General features: G+C 42.0%; 1 protein-coding gene and 1 long non-coding RNA gene across 5 annotated transcripts in view; one reads left to right on the plus strand and one right to left on the minus strand.

Annotated features, from left to right (window-relative positions):
• tex2 (testis expressed 2) overlaps positions 1-17,376 on the plus strand; it is a 37,236-nt gene extending 19,860 nt beyond the window's left edge. For all 4 annotated transcript variants that reach the window (XM_037792425.1, XM_037792427.1, XM_037792428.1 and 1 more), the window contains 10 exons: positions 2,867-3,067; positions 4,989-5,352; positions 6,054-6,343; positions 7,388-7,531; positions 7,629-7,728; positions 11,595-11,715; positions 12,530-12,646; positions 12,927-13,136; positions 14,185-14,305; positions 15,632-17,376. In XM_037792425.1, the coding sequence (XP_037648353.1) occupies positions 2,867-3,067; positions 4,989-5,352; positions 6,054-6,343; positions 7,388-7,531; positions 7,629-7,728; positions 11,595-11,715; positions 12,530-12,646; positions 12,927-13,136; positions 14,185-14,305; positions 15,632-15,781 (1,818 nt within the window). In that variant the 3' untranslated portion in view covers positions 15,782-17,376. The remainder of the gene's footprint in view (positions 1-2,866; positions 3,068-4,988; positions 5,353-6,053; positions 6,344-7,387; positions 7,532-7,628; positions 7,729-11,594; positions 11,716-12,529; positions 12,647-12,926; positions 13,137-14,184; positions 14,306-15,631) is intronic.
• A 1,055-nt stretch (positions 17,377-18,431) lies between these two features.
• LOC119501056 lies at positions 18,432-20,650 on the minus strand. Its single transcript, XR_005209750.1, has 7 exons — positions 20,429-20,650; positions 20,224-20,343; positions 19,747-19,789; positions 19,323-19,356; positions 19,031-19,134; positions 18,729-18,765; positions 18,432-18,553 (listed from the first exon to the last, which is right to left on the minus strand). It is a non-coding gene; the product is annotated as an uncharacterized LOC119501056 (long non-coding RNA).
• Positions 20,651-21,280: the final 630 nt, after the last annotated feature.

Consider the following 21,280-nt stretch of genomic DNA (forward strand, 5'->3'; position numbering starts at 1 on the left):
GTACGCCCCCCGGTACCGCACGGAAGCAAAGTAATGTACTGCTGTGGACGGGGCCGGCAGCAAAACATATTTTAGCCACCTCAAAGAATCATTATCAGTTTAAGTGTACACTATATTTAGAGTATTTTCACTGCTTTAGCTTGCCTTCAGACAGCTCCTTCCGACGGGGAACTGAAGCTGTTGTATCCATGTATGCTCTTGCCAAAGCCGCCAGACTCCATTGGAAAAACCTGTAATTTTACTTCGCAGAACACGGGTGTTGCTGGTCCGCTACATCGATCAGTTAGTCTGTTTGTGCTATTGTGTGACTTTTGTGAATCTGAACTAACCAAAGTCACACAATAACACAAACAAACTAACCGAACGAGGCAGCGGCAGACCAGCGACTCCCGTGTTCTGCGAAGTAAAATTACTAGTTTGGTTGCTTTGGTGAGAGCATAGATATCAGCTTCAGTTTCCCATCGGAAACATAGACTGGATAGCTGTCTGACGGCAAGGTAAACTTGCAGAAATATTCTAGATATAGCGTACACTTAAATTGATATTGATTTTTTTAGGTGGGCCTCTCTTTTAGGTGGCTAAAATACGTTTTGCTGCCGGCCCCGTCCACAGCAGTACATTGCTTTGCTCCGGTGTCTGTAACTCCTGTCTGTTTCTCCAAACTGGTGGTGTACCGACCGTCATCTACTGTAAGTAATACACTGACAAAACACCCCAACCATCCCTTTAAGGTCTCTTGCTGCATGCTTTGCACAGATTTACAGAAATGTGACAGACTTTAATGCAAACTCGCAAAAAACACCTTGTATTATATAGCCAAGAGTCAAGATAACCTATATTAGATATAGCCTTACAGGCCTTACACATGTAACTGATAGCATCCGTGTGATAAATGGCTCTGGCACTGCGTGTTATCTAATCGACGCCTTGGAGAAACCATCCTAAGTGAGATAATGTCTGTGTTTGTTTACAAGCATAAGCTGATTTGTAGTAGCTTTTGTTTTGTATCTTTAGACGACATGTTCTTCGCTTTCGCCCTCGCCAAGCACTGAAATTTCCCCTGTTGTTTCAATTGAATTGGCTTTGCTCACAGAGCCTCCTTTGGGACTGATAAGGTGGGAGGTAGGATGAGAATTAAACTCCATCCAGCCTCACGGGGACCAGCAGCAACACACTGAGGTTTTATTACACTTTCTCCTCCAGTGGCGGCCACAGTGTTGCTTTGAACCGAACATTTGAAAGAGAGCGGCTGCCACATTTGCCCCCCCAGTTCTCAGTTAACCTCGCTCAGCGCTGAAGAAACTCTGCTAGAAGAGAAGTGTTTTAGGGAGTTATGTAAGCATGTGTACTTGTATATGCGTGTGTGTGTGTGTGTGCCTTCGTGGGTACCAAGCTGTTGCACAGGAGAGCCTTATGGCCAGAGGGCACAGCTGTTCCAAAAGAGGAGCTCTGCGGTTTTGCAGAACATGATACACACATTTTGAACGATGGACCCCCAGAGCACTCAAGTGCAGCATCTTTCTCTTCCTGCGAGGATCAACAAAGAGTCAGTGTTTCAGATGGCCCACTTTATCTTTTGTTGTGGTGTATGAACTTTGTGGCACTGCACCTCTGAGTTAGAGTTTTGTTTTGAAAAATGTGATTTGATTATGATCATAGAAAAGTACTGCAAGGAGTGATGTTTATTGATGACAGTTGGGAGACAAAATTGTTATATCCCTACATTTTTTTTTCATGTTTTAAGAGTAGAACCCAACAATAAATTGTGATATTAGGTAATCACAGATATATCGGTTATCTGTATCTGTGTTGGCCGATAAGTATTAAGAAATTGCAGCACAGAGAATGTCAAAGATATGTTTACGGTTGCCATTTAGTCCATCAGGGAGAACTTAAAGGTTTTTCTCTAAAGGTACAGTGTGTGGGATTTTGCGACATCTAGTGGTGTGGTTGCAGATTGCAACCAACTGAGTACCCCTCTGCTCACGCCTCTCTTTCAAAGACTGCTGCGGTAACGTGAGCCACCGAGTACAAAACCGTGGTAACGCCGTTCGCCTCGCTCAGAGGCCATCCTTATCATAATAACACTACTTTAGGAGCAACGGGAGTCAGACAGCGACTGTCGGTACCACGGTTTTACACTCTGCGGCTCACATTACCTCAGTTTCACAAGCGTGTCGGAGAACTACGGTGGCCTTCAGGTAACGTTTATTACATCTGTCATATACATACAGGTACATACATGAAATTTGACCTCTGCATTTAACCCATCCTAAGCGTTGTAGGAACAGTGGGCAGTGGCAGTGTCTCGCTGAAGGACACTTCGACATGCAGAGAGTAAGAAATGGTGATCGAACCGCCAAACTTGCGGCTAAAGAACGACCCACTGAGCTACAGCCGCCATCAAAATGTGCTTATGTTATGTTAAAAAAAACAACTCATGTAATCAATATCAGCCTCGAAACATCTTCAACACCAAACAGCCAGTTCAGTTTTCTTTCAATTCACACTTACCTGCCTCTCACTTACTTTTTCTGAGATATCCTTTTGAGCTGAATGACTTTGAATCTTCACAGGCAGTGAAACGATGCTATCTGCTGTCGTCCCTCAAACAACATTATGCACAAAAAACATCTGACAGAGGAAAGTTCAAACATAAAATTTGAGTAGATGGGTAAACAAGCCAGCTGTAAAAATAACAACAAAAACAATAAATCTTTGCACAGTATAAACACCGATATCATCTTGCCAGTAACCTCATGTAAACCGTGTTTGACTGGGAGTCTGGTGTGTTTATCTGTGCTGTCTTATCTGTCCATGTCAATTAAAACTCTTCCTCCCTTCTCCCCCACCCTCACTCTCTCAGGGCTGGATGAATGAGATCTACAGCTACGACCCGGAGATGTACCACGCCACCCTGACCCACTCTGTTTACGTCCGCCTAGAGGGCTCCGTCCTGCGTCTGTCCAAGCCCAACCGCAACATCTCCCGCCGCGCCACGCACAACGAGCCCAAACCCGACGTCACCTACATCAGCCAGAAGATCTACGACCTCACGGACAGCAAGGTGTGGTGGCTGTGGGTGTGCGGGGGTAATAATGAGAAGAGAGATATTAGAGAGAAGGAAAGATGTTAATGTGTGAAGTGTGTGTCTGCCGGCTCCTCAGTGCTTAACACATAGTGACATCAAGCACACGTCTCCTCAGATTTGCCTTTGCCTGAGTGCATGCTTGCTAATAGGTCAAGTTCAGTGACAACGCTGCTCATTTTCATTGTCACATAGTGTGTGTGAACATGGAGTGAATATCACAGGTCGCTGACCCTGTACACACGACTTTGCGTCTTGTCTAGCAGTGTGCTGACTCGATGGTTTTGTATATCTGAAGGCAGGACAGTATATCACGGAGCAAAGGGGTCATTATGGCCGTCCTCATCATGCAGCAGCTGCCCTTCTCTCCTTCTTCTGCAACTGAGTGGCTCCCTAAAGTGTAATTTCCCCATCATTATCGTGTTTAGCCTCTCTTGAATGTTTATAGAAGTCCCCAAACATGCATTTTTTCTGCTCACAGTCAAGATCCGATACCTCCCCTCCCACACACATAATACCACATAGCTACACACAGCCCAGATAACACATCAACCATGCAATGCTAACATTTTATCAATGTTAATATCCGTGTGAGAGTTGTGTTGAGCTGGAGCAAGAATTTCTGCATGAATGAATGTAAACTAAATTGCATTAGTGATGGGCAATGCAGTTCTATTCAGTGTCCTGAATCACTAGAACCAGTTCAGTAAAAGGATTCGTTCAAAAGGTTCGTTCACCGAATCGTTCAGTGCTCGACTGGAGCTCCGACTGCACGTCGTCTCACTCAATGAACTGAAACACAACTGAATCAGAATCAGACAAACGTTATTGATCCTCAGGGGGATGTATAAACATAAAGGAATGTAAGGAAATAGAAATAAAGGAGTATGTAACATGTAAATGATGTACATGATGCTACAATATAAACACAATAAATGTAAAGAAATATAAGTAAGCACCTACATTAAAAATAAATAATGATCATATTTAAAGATAAAGATACCGTTTGCAAATAAAAGGGTTATGCAACCAAATGTCGGGTTAAATATTTTTTATTATACTAAAATAAAAACAGAAAATGATAGTTTCAGAAAAGGAAAAAAACAAAATTTATATTTTTATCACATCTGTTCATATTTGTTTCTATGTGCAAATATTATTTTCAAGCATGAAGCAAAATGTTTCAAGCCCAAAGTTGCTGCCCCTCACTCCCTGGGATAAGTCTATCACGTAATGTTTATAGCTTCAATGTGCTCTACAAAATATAAGTGTTGGACTCACATAATTTTTTTTAGGGCTGTCAATCGATTAAAATATTTAATCACGATTAATCACACATTTTATCTGTTCAAAATGTTCCTTAAAGGGAGATTTATCAAGTATTTAATACTCTTATCAACATGGGAGTGGACAAATATGCTGCTGGAAATCAATTAACAACACAAAACAATAACAAATACTGCTGGTACTGCATTTAGTATGAAAAATATGCTCAAATCATAACATGGCAAACTGAAGCCCAACAGCTGTCAGTGTGTCAGTGTGTTGACTTGACTATGACTTGCCCCCAAACTGCATGTGATTATCATAAAGTGGGCATGTCTGTAAAGGGGAGACTCGTGGGTACCCATAGAAACCATTTACATTCACGTATCTTGAGGTCAGAGGTCAAGGGACCCCTTTGAAAAAATGGCCATGCCAGTTTTTCCTCGCTAAAATTTAGCATAAGTTTGGAGCGTTATTTAGCCTCCTTCACGACAAGCTAGTATGACATGATTGGTACCAATGGAATCCTTAGGTTTTCTAGTTTCATATGATGCCAGTATCTTCGCTATAGTTTAAAAACTGAGCCCACTACAACCTAAAAATCTGAGGAACTTGTCTATATGCCCCCCCATAGATCTACCTGGTGCCCCAAAGCTTGGCCAGGAAGAGAGTTTGGAACAAGAAGTACCCCATTTGCATTGAGCTGGCCAAGCAGGAGGACTTCATGTCCAAGGCCCAGGGAGAGAAGCCCGAAGCCGGGGAGGAGAAAGTAACGGGGCCGAGTGAGAAGCTGGAGAGAACGGACAAATGCGAGAAAGTCGAGGTATCGGGATCAGCGGAGGAACCCAAGAGACCGACCTCTGGAGGGGGGGATCTGACAGTCTACCTGTTCGGGAGGACGGGTCGGGAAAAGGAAGAGTGGTTCCGGAGATTTCTCCTGGCATCCCGGTTGAAGTCAGAGGGGAGAGGTGGCATTCTGCCTGGCATCTGCAAGAGTGGTGAGTTTGAGACTGCAGCATCACACGCCAAGATGCAAATGGTTTATCGGTGTCTCGCACCCTTTCCTTACACACGCTCTGTATTTGTACATCACTTCCCACAGTCAGAATAGCCATTCTCTTTGAGTATGTAACTGCACCGCCATCAGATCTGTGCGTAAGCCCCAGCTTAGGGACTGTCAATCCTCTCAACTGAGCGAACAGATGAGTGTGAACGGGTCAGCAGGATTACATGCACAGAGAAGCAGCATATCATAGCATTGGTCTCCACTGTGCGATATAAGCCTGCAAGGATAAGACCCAATTCAAAAGGGGAACACTAGCACTGTGCAGGTCCAGTGATAAAGGCAGCGCAGAGCCAACAGGATTACTGGAAATCTAAATATCAAGCCTGTTTTTGTGGATACACATGATGTTAAAAAATGACTATTTCAGTGCTAATATGAGTCAGAGAAAGGATGCGGTGTGTCATCTGGTGTAAAGCGTGCTGATTCAGAGTGTTGCAGTACGTCGTGAGAAATGAATAAGAAATAGACGCTCGCTATCCGAGGCCTCGAGCATGCATTATGTACAGTATGTGAAATGTGATGCATTGATTTGAGTCACTGAAAATGTTGTTGATGCATAATTGCATCACATTAACCTCCCCTTACTCATCACATCCTGCAACCCCGCCGCCCCGCCGCCCCCTCCACTTGTAGCCTTCTTGCCCTCCCACAGCCGCAGCAGCAGCACCCAGTCTGGCGGAGGCCCGGAGGCCGACAGCAGGAGCAGCAGCCGGGGGAGCCTGGAGGAGCTGCCTCAGTCTCGGCACAGAGAGGCATCCTCTGCTCCCTCCTGTGGCTCCGCTGGAGGGATGAGGCAGAAGATGCTGTTGGATTATAATGTCTACATGGCCAAATACGTCAACCCCCAGGCGCCGCAGAGAAGCCCGACTGCCACCGACAGCCCCGGACCCAGCCCCGAGAGCAGCCCCAAAACTACGAAAAAGGTACCAGACAGAGGGATACATGGAAGGCTGAAAAGAAATGCACAACCAATCAACAAGACTTTTTGACCCCCCACTTTCAGGTGTTATGGTAATAAAGTGGTAAAGTCTAAACCAGGTAGAACGTTGCTGATGATGTCTATATGGCGCCTAACATGTTTGACAATTATCCAATCATAATTGACCATTGTGTGGCCTAATTAAAATGAAATCAAAGTGATCTCACATCCAGCCCTCTACAATTTCATAATGATCTGAAAATATTTTTGCCACTTCATCAATGGGTGGGGTCTGCGCAGGCGGCTCGGAAAGGCACAGGGTGAAGGTGGCTCGCAGCTCCGACCGTGAGCTTTATAGCACCCCTCGCCTCACTTCACCTCACTGCGCAGTGCGCCCTCTCTCCTTGCGGGGAAGGTCGGGGCTTCCGGTGTGTCTGTCAACTGGGGGTGGACTGTCCTCAGTGCGTCAGGGATCTGCTGCGATGTTGGCATCTCACCCGACCCGCTTTGAACCCCGTCTGATTAAATTAAATTGTTTATTAGAGCACAAAGTTCTTCACAGATCTAGCGTCTTAATTTTGCTCTCAAAGTGCACCAGATTGATGCATTTAACTTTAAAATGTACAAAACTTTCTTCTGGGGAAGCATACCCATGACCCCCCCCTTTTGTTTGTATTGCATTTCTGCTCATTTGACGTGGTGGTAACGCGCAAAAGACACAGACAATGCGTCAACAAAGGGCAAGGAAGGAGAAGAAATTGACACGTCTCCATTCTGCCCACATTGTGATGGATTGTCAACAAACATGGCACGTCCCAGGTCAAGGAAAGCAATACCATTACTGCTATTACTTGTTGCTTTTGACGGGCTTGGTTAAGCTTACACAAAAACACAGCAGCACTAAATGACCATTTGAATATCAATCACTCACCTTGTGTTACCTTGAATTCTTGAATAAAAGGCCGGTGTTGTCACGAGTTTATTAACCGGTTGGTGAAATTTCCTCACCGTCACTCCCACCCCTAACACCTGCATGTGTGTCCTTCAGATCCGCAGGAGTTCAGAGGAGACCGTGGAGCCCGAGGCCTGGGTCAACGCCTTTGTGGGAAGGATGTTCTGGGACTTCCTGGGAGAGAAATACTGGGCCAATGTTGTCTCCAAAAAGATCCAGATGAAGCTCAGTAAGATCAGGGTGGGTACTGGCGCTAGCTCGCACGAACAGTGTAACCAGCAAATCAGAAAAAAATGTTTCCCAGCGTCTAAATGTGTAAATGTCTTCTGTGTTTCAGCTGCCGTATGTTATGAACGAGCTGACTCTGACCGAGCTAGACATGGGCTTTTCCATTCCTAAGATCCTCCATGCCTCCAAACCCTCTGTGGACCACCAAGGTAGGAAGAGAAGCTACACTAGGTATGTTAATGTTTACCACACAGTTGTGGTCCGCTACAATACAGATTACTTTTACCCCTTCCTCTGCTATCCTCCATCCTTCATCATCACCTCCCAGGCTGTTCATCAGCCTTTCTGACCGAATAGTGAGACCACCCCCCTCTCATACCATTCCTCCATGTTCCCTGTGCTTTGCTCTTCTTCTCTCTGGATTAAGACCTTTCCCCTCTCTCCCTCTCTCCTGGAGTCCAGCCCCTCTGCGCGCCTCGCTCTAATAGCCACAGTAATTAAACTTCACATCTTGGGGGCCCCCTCATCCATTACTGAGATACTGACTCACCCTGCCCGCCGCCTGCCTTGAACCCCAGCAAAGAGATTGTTTGGACATACAGGCCCTGTTCAGACCTGGCATTAATTAACATGCGTCCTGAGTGATCCGATCACAAGTGGACAGCTTTAAATATGCCTGTTCACACCTGGCATTAGAATGCGTCTCCACCTGAGTGACCACTTGTGATCCGATCTCACTTCCAAATAAACACGTAGTAAACACACGGCTAATACAGCAGACGTTGTGATGTAATATTACAGGAATGTCAGTGGTGATATCCTACGTATTCATGAATTCGGGTACATGTTATTAACATCAAAATTAATGGTTATTGTACCGGCGGTCCCCGGGGGCCTCTGCGCAACCAACGGAACAAAAACACTGACACATCTCCGACATTATGATAATGATGCTCTTTGATAGTCTGCAGATATGTAGCCTATAGATAAGGTATATTTGAGTAAAATACAGTTGTACCGACAGGATACAGTAGAGCACAGAAGCTGTTTCCATACTGACAAGCGTTCACGTCTGCCTGTCTATTCACCTGAGGAGCGCAGAGACCCCGCGGATCCCAGCGGGACGTCAGATGAGTAGGCGGTCCTTCAATGTGGCCCAGGACACATTCACTACACACTGCTAAAAGAATGTGTCCGTATGTGGCCCAGACCACCTCTGAATGTGGTCTGAAAGATCCGATCTCAATGCGTCTTGAGTGCGTTCACACCTGTACTTAGAGCTGTCCACTTGTGAACCGATCACTGAGGACGCATGTTAATAGCAGGTCTGAACAGGGCCTCAGAGACAGTACAGAGATGTGAGGCTTTTTAAAGAAGGGAACAGGTTGCGGGAGCTGTTTCAGTCATTAGCGGTGCTTTTACTGTAAGCAGAGAGCTGAGCAAATTAGGAAATCAAGCTTGCTATTTATTCCACAAATCTTTACGGATGTAATGTGTAAGTTGCCATATTTTGTATTTTTCTGTCCTCATTTTTGTTGGTTGTGTCTAATTTGATCCTGCGTCTGAGCAGGTTGAAGCAGCCAGTCGTGAGTCATTCTCCTGTCAGCCACATTTCCACGGTTGAGTCTGCAGCGCTCATTAATGTGTTCTGTCTGAACCTGAAACACCCACAGAAGTATACTCACAAAGCATAATCAGTTGATCCCAGCCCATAATTAGTCCTGGGGGAGCTGGCGTCTCGAGAAGCGCTGCGCTGTAAACCTGCGTGAACACAACAGGATGCAATTTGCTTCGATAGTAACATCACTAATTTCAATATCTTGTTGATATTGCTTTTCTCTTGTGATGATGATAAGAAGAGCGAGTGCTTCCTGAATCCTTAATGTTGGGAGGGCATGATCTGATTTACAATGTTTATACAACGCTCCAAGAACTACTAAATGCTCACAAGCTTGTGGAGAGCTGATATGATTAAATATATATTTTTTATTCAGTACCTAACATTGATTATGTGACCTTATGAGTATCACTTCTACTAGACAGTAAATAAGATTGGACATAAAAAAGGGTTGGGTGATATAGCTCCGTGAGACTGTAGTGCTCATTGTAAAGAAAACCAAACCATTATGGTTATTACACGGCTTTGCTGAATACTCGATTCCTGGTCAATTACGGCGTTCTACGGTCTGTTATTTCTTTACAGCAGGCTGCTGCTATGAATAACACACCGCTGCTATAGACGCAGTTCTGAACTCTGACTCTGGAGGACCATTTTGTGTCAGATTATTGATTATTGAAAGTAAGTAGCCGTGCAATAAGGAGGATAATGTACAGCAAGCCGGTCATTGTTGTGAAATAAACCCCTTCAGGGCGATCACCCTGTCGGAGTTTACAGTATTTCACAACAATGAGCAGCTTGCTGGTCATTATCCCTTACATAAAGGTTGAGGTGCAAAATGTGTTTCTGATCGAGCACACGTGGCGAAGTAAATGTAATATATGGCCTGAGAGTGCTGACAAAATAAAAGTATTTGGCAGCTTATATCAGAAGTGTAAGATACGTGTGTGACAGCATTACATAGTTTATTTGTGTAGAGGATGGTGTAAACAGAAAGGTCTTCATGTAAAGTCAGATTTTATGATATCATATGCAGTGAGCTTAAGAGATAAAATGATGTATTCCCATCATGCCCTGGGTCTTGCAGGGTCGTTACCGTTGCCCACATGTCATGACGTCAGAGCAAGTCGGGATCAAGTCGGACACAAATCTAACCGGCATGCATTGTGCAGCAATGTACCAAATGACAACCATGTTGGCGCTACCAAAGTCAGCAGGCTTCATCGTCTTGGGATCATGGATGTCTGTGCAAAATGTTACGGCAATCCATCCAATAGTTAAGCTATATATTACGATAACTTAATATCTTGTCTCATATAACATTGCTGCTATAGTGATATATTTCCCAGTTCGATGTAGAAACACACATGACTCCTCCAAAATGAATCAGGCGCTCCAGACTGTCTCTCCCTCCCGTGTGTCTCGTTCCAGACCGAGACGATGAGACACTGTCCAGCGTGTTGTGACTTAATGGCGTCATTTAGCTTCTCTTTGACGCTGCTGCCCCACACTCACAAATCAATGAGCATTTATGGGGAATGGAGAATGAAGAGGAGGAGGAGGAGGGAGCGAGGCAGAGGATTAATAATCAACACTCATCAGTTATAGGCGTGAGGACTCATTGAGTAAACAAACAGCAGGGGGCTCGAAAGCTGAATCGCTCTCCTCCGTCGCCTCCTGGGAAGTGTAATGTATAAACAGGAAGTAGTCTGATAAGCCAATAAGGAGGCACCGCTGCCCCCAGAGCTGACCTTTCCAGTGTTTGCTAGAGGATAGGACCTCCTCCTGGCAGCTCTGCAGGAGACCTCGCAGCAATTAGACTCCAGGCGGGAGGTTCATGTTTATTCACATTCAGAGGTGGTCACTCTTGATGCTGCTGTGGGATTGTTGATGTAAAGTAGCATGATTTTAAAGAGGACCTATTCTGCTTTTTTCCTTTGGAGCGTTATGTAGTTTTTTGTGCATGTAAAAGGTCTGCAAAGTTATAAAGCCCAAAGTCCACACCAAAGTGAGTTACTCTCCCCCACAGAAACACTGCTCCTGAACTGCCTGAAACAACTGCCTTTTCTTCCGTAACGTGGTGATGTCACCAAGTAACGCATTTGCATAATACCTGCCTAACGGCTAGTTTGGCACGCCCTCAAACAAAGCTAGTTAGAGCAGAGCTGGAGCGAAGTTCGAAGAGTTTGGTTCGGTTGACCAATCACAACAGAGTGGGCCAGCTGACCAATCAGAGCAGACTGGGCTTTTCAGGGGGGCAGAGCTTAAACAGAGCGATTCAGCTGCTGCTAGCACAGCTGGTATGAGAAAAGGACAGCGTTTTATGAACATTAAATCATGTAAACATGTCTTAGTAGAAACCCAAAATACAAGTATGCACCTGAAAATAAGAGTAATAGATCCTCTTTAATATTAAAACATAATATGCCTGTGTGGTTTCCCTCACTATCTGTCCAGGTCTGTGGTTTGATCTGGAGGTCTCCTACACGGGCTCCTTCCTCATGACGCTAGAGACCAAGATGAACCTGGCCCGTCTGGGGAAGGAGGGCGAGGGGCTCGGCGAGCACGGAAAGGAGTGGTGAGGCGTTCAATCACATTCAGTAACGAGTCTGATTTTGAAATGTCTTACAGATTTTTTAAAGTGTGAGTGTGAGCTGGATGTGAATTGTTTGCATTCAGAACCATATGAGTTGTCACATCTGTTTGTTTTTTTTAAAATAATTTCTTACCATGTTTCTGTTGGCTCTTCTCTTAATATATGAATCCTCTCTCTGGATGCTGACCACTGTGGATTTGTCCAATGGCTGGTGAGTTTGGGAATAGACGCCCATAGATCTGGATTATAGTTTCCTTTCTTTAGTGAATCTTTGAAGAGAAATAACTCTGGATTCAGCTATTAGTGTGTTTTACAACTTTTAGGACCTGATGCTTTAAATAAGGGCTATAAGAGTGTTCATACTGGGAAGTTGATTCACTTCACAATTAAGTTAGTCTCTTTCCCAATGTAAGTCTGTGGGAAAAAGTGTTTTTGGGCCAAATGGCATCTCGTGACGGACACGGAAGTTGTAGTACCGCCGTTTGGGGGAGGATTACTAAATTATTAAATGGGATTACTTTTATTTATTACACAGCGTTGTTGAATAATCGATTCTGATTGACCATTTTTGTTTGAAATTATTGATTTCTTAAGTAAGTAGCCGTGTAATAAGCTGGATAAAGTACAGCTAGCGGGTCATTGTTGTGAAATAAACCCGTTCAGGGCGATGCAAGACCCCTCACAACAATGACCGGCTCGCTGTACATTATCCCTTACTTGTTAATCGTTCTGTGCAGCGCCATTACAGCCTGACGTTGCAACAGTGAGTGTGTTTATGTGTGTGCGACAGGCCCAGGCCGCGGACATACTGTCTGGCAGACAGCGATGAGGAGTCGTCCAGCGCCGGCTCGTCGGACGAGGAGGATCCCCCTGAACTCCTCAGTGACAAAGCCATTCTTCCTGGAGCCGAGGGGTGAGCGAGCGTCTCTCTTCGCAGTCACATCATCGAGTATCTGAATTGAAAATGGGCAGAAACAGATTCACACTGATGTGTCGAAGCAGACTGTTCTGCCCTTTTCAGTCCGCCCACCCACTCAGTCCCACACGTTTGAAAGCTTTGCTGCTGATTTAATGTAGCACCCGGTCACTCCCCTCCATCGTGGGTGCTGAGTAGCAAGAGATGCCGTTATGAATAAATAATGAACCTGACTCACTCCTCGCCTTCCCCTTCTCCATCCCCTGTGCTCACGCAGCTACGTGGGAGGCCACAGGCCCAGCAAGATCATGCGCTTTGTGGACAAGATAGCCAAGTCGAAGTACTTCCAGAAGGCCACAGAGACGGAGTTCATTAAGAAGAAGATGGAGGAGGTGTCCAACACGCCCCTGCTGCTCACCGTGGAGGTGCAGGAGTTCCGCGGGACGCTGGCTGTCAACATCCCGCCTCCCCCCACGGACAGGATATGGTACGTTCACTTCCAGGGAGGAGTGCATAGAAGACTGTAGGATGTAGTCAGTGAGTGTGTGGGAATCCTGGTTTGAGATTATGACTCGGCGCCCTCTGCTGGGCAAACACAGACATGCATACAATGAAAGAATAAAAATGTTTAATCACAAGTGAACTAAATATACTTGATATTTAAGAAAATGAGGGCACAAAGGTGTGTATTTTTATTAAATATGTGGAATATTAAATCCTTAAGTACACTCTGTGTGCTTTATAAGCTTAATTATGACTATTTTAAGAGATAATAAGAAATAATAATGATCACTTTCATCAGCAGTGGTTCCTGACATTTTTGGCTTGTGACGCTTTAAAATGAGTCTAAATGTGTAAATGAGTCTTGAGCTATTCAGCTGAAGCCGAAGAGTGAGTTAAGGATTTAAAATAGGGAAAAATCTGAAAAATATACATCATTTTGTGTTGATTTGGCCCACCAGATGTTTCTAGTGAACAAAAAATTTAAATTGATTTAAAAAAATATATATATTAATTTATTTTCTGTGAGGTAAAAAATGTTCTTTAATTGTATTTGATCCTTAATCATTAATCATTTTGCATAATGTGAGCATGGCGGACCGAGTGACACTTTGCACAGGAAGTCCGTTTGGTGCAAGTGAGGTAAGAAAACAATGGAGAGGCAGAGACAGTGGCACACGGATAAAAGGAATTAAGGGAACTTGGGATCATAGTACAATTTTAGTGTACAATAGTATTTCCTTTTGGCCCACCATTAAGTTTCAGTTTTAGCCCTCCGGGGGAAAAGGTTTGGGCACCCCTGGTCTATGATGAGGGGTCAGAAGAAGCCTCATCGTGATCTTAATTTGTGTCGTTGTGTGTTGTCATTTCATCAACAAAGTGCCTTATGTTGTAGAAAAGGAATCTGAATTGAATTTAGTCGAATAAAAACCAAACATGCCTGCTTTCATGGAGCCTGTCTGAGAACTCAATTCAGCTTGTATGAGACGATGTAATTTTGAAACATGATTTTTTTTTCTCCTCTTGGCTGTCAGGTACGGTTTCCGGAGTCCGCCTCACCTCGAGCTGAAAGCGCGGCCTAAACTGGGTGAGAGGGAGGTCACTTTAGTCCACATTACGGACTGGATTGAGAAGAAACTGGACCAGGAATTCCAGGTAAACACTGAGAACAAAAGATGCAAATGCTTGTCATGAATATTTACATTATCAATATAGTTAGTATATTTAGTTATATCCCATGGTGTATATCAGCCTGACTGAGAGGATGAAGGTTTAATCAAAGACAATGCCCCCCCCCCAGATGTTTTAGGGTGAGAATTTAGGTAATAAAAGAGGACATTTATGGCTGCCCACCTTCAAAGCAGTGTGCCTGTGGCTTTCCCACCCCCTCATATATATATATCCAAAGTAATGATACGCCTGCCTTCTAGATAACAGCCCTGAGGCACACCTGCAAACTACTGTCCCTGTCAGACCTACTACACATCTACATTTATCCCCGCCTGACTCTTCCGGGGGGTTATTATTATGTACCACCCCGCTAAACCGTGCCTCCAGTAAAATACAGTGCTGCAGCACTCACTGTTGTCATTTGTGAGTGAGTGTTTACATCTGGCTTTCAACAAATGAGCTCAGGCCTCATTGGTTTCCAGACATAACAGTGCAGGGTTGGATACACGGGGGGGGATGATGGATTCTTGTTAGCCGAGACAAACTCATGCCAGTGTCTTTATTTGGTTTATATTTTTAGTTACAAAAGTGTATTAAATCGATTAAATAATGTGATTAATCGCAAATTATTCACACACTTATCTGTTCAAAATGTACCTTAAAGGGAGATTTGCCAAGTATTTAATACTCTTATCAACATGGGAGTGGACATATATGATTGCTTTATGCAAATGTATGTATATATTTATTATTGGAAATCAATTACCAACACAAAACAATTATGCTCAAATCATAACATGGCAAACTCAAGGCAACAACAGCTGTCAGTGTGTCAGTGTGCTGACTTGACTATGACTTGTCCCAAACTGCATGTGATTATCATAAAGTGGGCATGTCTGTAAAGGGGAGACTCGTGGGTACCCATAGAACCCATTTTCATTCACATATCTTGAGGTCAGAGGTCAAGGGAGCTCTTTGAAAATGGCTATGACAGTTTTTCCTCGCCAAAATTTTGCATAACTTTGGAGTGTTATTTAGCCTCTTTTGGGACAAGATAGTATGACAAGGTTGGTACCGATGCATTCTTTAGGTTTTCTAGTTTGATGCCAGTATCTTCACTCTAGGTTTAAAACTGAGTCCACTACAACCTCAGAAAGATCGATTGTATTAATGCGAAAAAACACATTTGCATTAACTTTAACGGCCCTGATATCAATCAGCAGTTTCTGCTCCATTCTTCATCAGACAGATATGTTTCTTTAGATATGTTTTATTGTTGAAATCAAGATGACTTTGCTCGTCCTCCCACAGAAAATATTCGTGATGCCAAACATGGATGACGTGTGGCTACCCATAATGCACTCTGCCATGGACACACGTTCAAATGCCAACTTGGTTACTGTGACAAACGATGCCTTGAAGGACCCAGAACCCGAGGAGTCTGAGGTCTCCGACATGTGAAGACTGCTGTTGAAAAGAGCATAACGACGGACATTTTTATCACCGTGGCAATATGACAAGTCCTCGCCCCCCCCCCCCCCCCCCCCCCCAACCCTCCCCCCTCGGGGTGCAGCAACGGGCCGGGCCAACTCTCTCCATATTTTGACCCATTGTTGCACCACCCGTGAAAGTGCACTCACAAAAACTGGAAGTGCTGGCAAGAGCGAGTACTCACCTGAAAGCGGAGGAGAATTGTGACTTGTAGATTGTCATCCAATCACACCGTTCTATTCGTGTGTGACGTCAAACTGTTCATTCTCTGATGAGACACACGGGGCATGTCGAGGACTGTTCCAACAAACGTGTGCGGCGGTGGATCGACAGAAACAGCCATCGGATTCAACCAGAAGAACCATAATACCTGTGATGTACAGCTGCACCAAACATGATCGTTGTACAGTGTACATTTTCTACATCGAGTGGTTGCTATGACTACGAGATCAAGGAGGATGAAGTATGTCTGAGTGAGCAAGCGTTAAGAAGGAGTAAATCTATACATTTTGCTGAAAGCCCCCCCGCACCACCCAGCGTCTATTGACACACATTTCACAGGGATATCAACTCATTACTGATCACCCATCAACACTGCTGCCTGTGCCAGTCGCCCGCCACCTTTATGCAAACAGATCAACGGCACTGTGTCCATCCAAGGTTTCAAGTTAAAATCCATCGTAACACACACGAGCCTGTGTGCTTTTAACCGTGTGGTAGGGATTAGAGCTAAATTGGACTCTAGAGGGGTAAAACATATCCCTGCAAACACAGCAGCTGAACATTGCCTATAGGTCTGATGAATGTATAAACACAGGACGACGTGCTTCTGCGCAACATGCTTCTCTTTTCACGTTATATTGAGTTTAAGCAGCAGTAATAATGTTTTTTTTATTGCCAAAGCAATCTTTCAGTCCTGTCTGAAGGCTTCTGTGTGAGGTAAATAATCATCTTGTGTTCCTGTCGAGGCCTCTCCAGTGATGTACAGCAGGAGACTGGAACCCACTCTTCCTGGTTTTATTTAAATAAATAACATACTGGATATTAGCCATATTATTTAATGTTGTCAGAAGACATCCAGCTAATGAATGCTCTTATTTTGTTATTGATTTTCTTTCTGTGCTGTACACATCCAAGAGGAACAACACCATTAAAACTAGAACAGCGACTTTGTGATCTGCCAAGACGCCCAGCTGCTTTACGGGCGACGTGTCATTTAAAATGTTTTACGTTCGACTGTGTGTGTGTGTGTGTGTGTGTGTGTGTGCGTGTGTGTTGGCAAAAGTGTACGAGGCAGAAAGTGCCTTTTAAAAATAAACATTCCTCCATAGTGAGCCGCCACGTTTTGTTGCATCAGTTAAGGATAAAAGAGAAAGAGAGAGAGAGAGGAAGTGTCTTTGTGCCATTACTGTGTCTGAGGAGACATGCCCTTTGTTCTCACACGTTTTCGGTGTTGTTCATTTGCACAGTGATGAAAAATATCAAACATTGCTGTTGTGTTCAGTGATGTCACAGAATGTTAATGGTTCTGATCGTTGTGGATCAATAAAACCTTTTTGCTTGGAGAGCATCTGAGCGGCGTTGTGGTTGTAATTTAAGAAAGGCATCCATCTGAGTATGTCGGACTTTATTTTTCTATTTTATGTTCATGTTTAGGGCTGCTATTATTTTCATTGGAGATTCATTTGCTGATTTTTTTCGTCTATAAAAAAGTGAAAAAAAATTAAAGTGTGCATAAAATGTTCCATTTATATCAATTTACAATATTAGAAAACCAAACCAGCAAATTCTCACATTAAAGAAGCTGCTACCAGAGACAGTTTGAGATTTTTGCCAGGAAAAAGTCAATCAATTATCAAAATAGTTGCAGATTATCTGACAATTGACTAACTGATTAATCATTGCAGCTCTCTTTATGTTAAATATTGGCAAAAAAATAAATTTTTCACTCCTAAATATATGTAGTTAAAAAAACTCCATTATTTGTCAAGCTATATTTTGTATTCTTTTGATTAATAGATCCACATGTAGCAGAGTAGGGCTGCAACTAATGATTATTTTCATTATTGATCATTTTCTTGATTAATCAATTAGTTTGGTCTATAAAATGTATGAAAATGGTGAATCAGTGTTCCCCAAAGCCAAAGATTACATCCTCAAATGTCTTGTTTTGTCCACAACTCAGAATATATTCATTTTACTGTCATAGAGGAGTAAAGAAACCAGAAAATATTCACATTTAAGAAGCTGAAATCAGAGAATTTTTACTTTATTTAAAAAAGAATTACTCAGATTATCAAAATAGTTGGCGATTATTTTCAGTTATTAATCGCTGCAGCTCTGTAATAGTTATAATACAATGTGAGTCAACAAGAACTAACACTAATGCTGCAAAAGAAGTTATTGCTTTGCATTTAGATTCTGTGTCTTGCGTTAAAAGAGAGACTTGGTAAAGTTGCCAAGAAACTCCAGTTATAACAAGACGTGGTTTGATCTGGCACTACTCTGGACCTGTATGAACGGCCACGGTAAAGGCCATTCAGGTTTAAAGTATAGTGCCTTAAAAATCAGTTTACCAAAGCATGTAAAGTAAGTGGAATGAAATGAGATGACAATACTGTGTTTGTTGACAAATGCTTTATTCACACAGGACGTTATAATCCTACAGTTCAACAATATATTTTTAAGTATTCTGGTTCAGAGTCCCGGTGTCACCTCGTCCATTTCTTGCGCGTCCGGTTGCTGCGGATAAAAAACAACTGAGTAAGATCAGTTATTGAAAACATCGTCCATTAAAAGAGTGTAGTGGGTCATGTCAGATATTCAATCTTCATTATGGATCAGAAGTCTAACCAGCTTAATCATCATTCAGAACCGTTACAAACCACTTCCTGCTCACTCACTCAAAAATACTTACTATCTTATCTACTGCAGGGATCAGCCACACCAATTTCCTGTAAGAAATAAAAATGTCTAAGTGAACATGATTATTGAAACACACACGTACACCAGACTGCTGTTTGAGGGTCAAGTCAGATGAATATGTTAACTTCATTTTCACATCAGAAGTCTAACGCACGTTAATCATCATTCATGACCCCCCCAAAAAAACAAAATAACACACAATATGACTTTTATGCATTTTTTCGACATACTTTAAATATGACTTTTATTTTGATACTATACTACAGTATATGTATTTTTTAAAGAAATAGTCACCATCATAAAGAGTCATGGAGGGCCATAGCACATCACCCTTCTGTCCACGTGTATATGTGCAATCACCTCAAAAACACTGCATGGATCCGATTTTACCCCCGGCCCTGAAGGCAGCACAACATACAGTAAGTAAAAGATTAATACTTCATTGCATTTATAATTTTTATGTTGTAAAAAATAAGTAAGATCAGTCAGATCTACAGTCTTCATTATGGATCACAAGTCTAACCAAATTAATCATCGTTCATAACCGTTACAAACCACTTCCTGCTCACTCACTCAAAATACTTACGTTATCTACTGCAGGGATCAGCCACACCAATTTCCTGTAAAAAATAAAAAATGTCTAAGTGAACATGATTATTGAAACACAAGCACACCAGACTGGTGATTGAGGGTCAAGTCAGATGAATATGTTGACTTCATTTTTACATCAGAAGTCTAACGCACGTTAATCATCATTTATGAACCCAAAAAAACATACTATGACTTTTTTGCATTTTTTTTTATCTACTATACCATGATTTTTTTGGCATTTTTTTCTTAATATTATACTATGACTTTTATGTCAATTTTTCTACATACTTTAATATGACTTTATCGAAATATTATACTATGACTTTTTTCATTGTTTTGACATACACTATGACTTTTTGCATTTATTTTCAACATACTATACGACATAATATAAGTATTTTTTTTAAAGAAATACTCACCATCATAAAGAGTCATGGAGGGCCTTAGCACACCACCAATTTCCTGTAAAAAATTAAAAATGTCTAAGTGAACATGATTATTGAAACACAAGCACACCAGACTGGTGTTTGAGGGTCAAGTCAGATGAATATGTTGACTTCATTTTAACATCAGAAGTCTAACGCACGTTAATCATCATTTATGAACCCAAAAAAACATACTATGACTTTTTTGCATTTTTTTTGACCTACTATACCATCTTTTTTTTTTTGACCTACTATGCTATGTTTTTTTTTTTCAACATACATTTTTTCGAAAAATTATACTATGACTTTTAGGCATTTCTTTCAACATACTTTGACTTTTTTCTTTTTTTTTTAAACATACTACAACAAGATTTTTTTTGTCATTTTTCCAAATATTATACTATGACTTCTGCATTTTTTTTTTCGACATACTATACTACACCATAAGTATATTTTTTAAGAAATACTCACCATCATAAAGACTCAATGTAGGGCCTTAGCCAACCTCTGAAAGCACACCACCCTTCTGTCCACGTGCAGATGTGCAATCACCTCAAAACCACTGCATGGATCCCATTTTTACCACCGGCCCTGAAGGCAGCACAACATACTGTAAGTTAAACATAAATAATTCATTGCATTTATCATTTTATGTTGTAAAAAAAAACTGACTTACCTCCACATTTCCGCGTCCATGCGGTCTAGTCGCACCGCTCCAGCATCATAATACTACTTTATCACATTAAAAGTATTATTTCTGCAAACTCACATCAGGTATCATGATACTGACTCAGAAATATACACACCTTCTCTAGCCATTGCTGGATATATTGCAAATACTTCAAGTCTAACAGGTCGGACCAGAGGATGCATGCTGCAGCTGAAGGGGGTGTAATGCAGGAAAATGTAACCCGGATCTGATTTATATGACATCCGGATCAGTAGGTCTCCTCTGATTGGCTCATCCGGGCTCTACACGTCCAGCCTCCTATTCAACGTTGTCTGCATAAAATATATACTATGACTTTTATGCATTTTTTTTTACATACTTTAATAAGACTTTTTAGCATTTTTTTTTTTACATATTATACTATGACTTTTTTGTCATTTTTTCAACATACTATGACTTTTTTGAATTTTTTTGACATATTATACCAGGATTTCTTTTGTCATTTTTTCAACATACTATGACTTTTTTTGCATTTTGTTTTACATATTATACTATGACTTTTTTTGTCATTTTTTCGAAATATTATCCTATTGAATTTTTAGCATTTTTTTCGACATACTATACTATGACTTTTTTATCCAAATATTATAATATGACTTTTATGCATTTTTTTCTACATACCTTAATATTACTTTTTAATCGAAATATTATACTATGACTTTTTTGCATTTCTTTTTACATATTATACTATAATTTTTTTTGTAATTTTTTCAACAGACTGACTTTTTTGCATTTTTTTTACGTATTATACTATGACTTTTTGTCATCTTTTCAACATACTATGACTTCTTTGCATTT

The sequence above is a fragment of the Sebastes umbrosus genome, chromosome 14 (genome assembly GCF_015220745.1).
Source record: "Sebastes umbrosus isolate fSebUmb1 chromosome 14, fSebUmb1.pri, whole genome shotgun sequence".
Lineage (NCBI taxonomy): Eukaryota > Metazoa > Chordata > Actinopteri > Perciformes > Sebastidae > Sebastes > Sebastes umbrosus.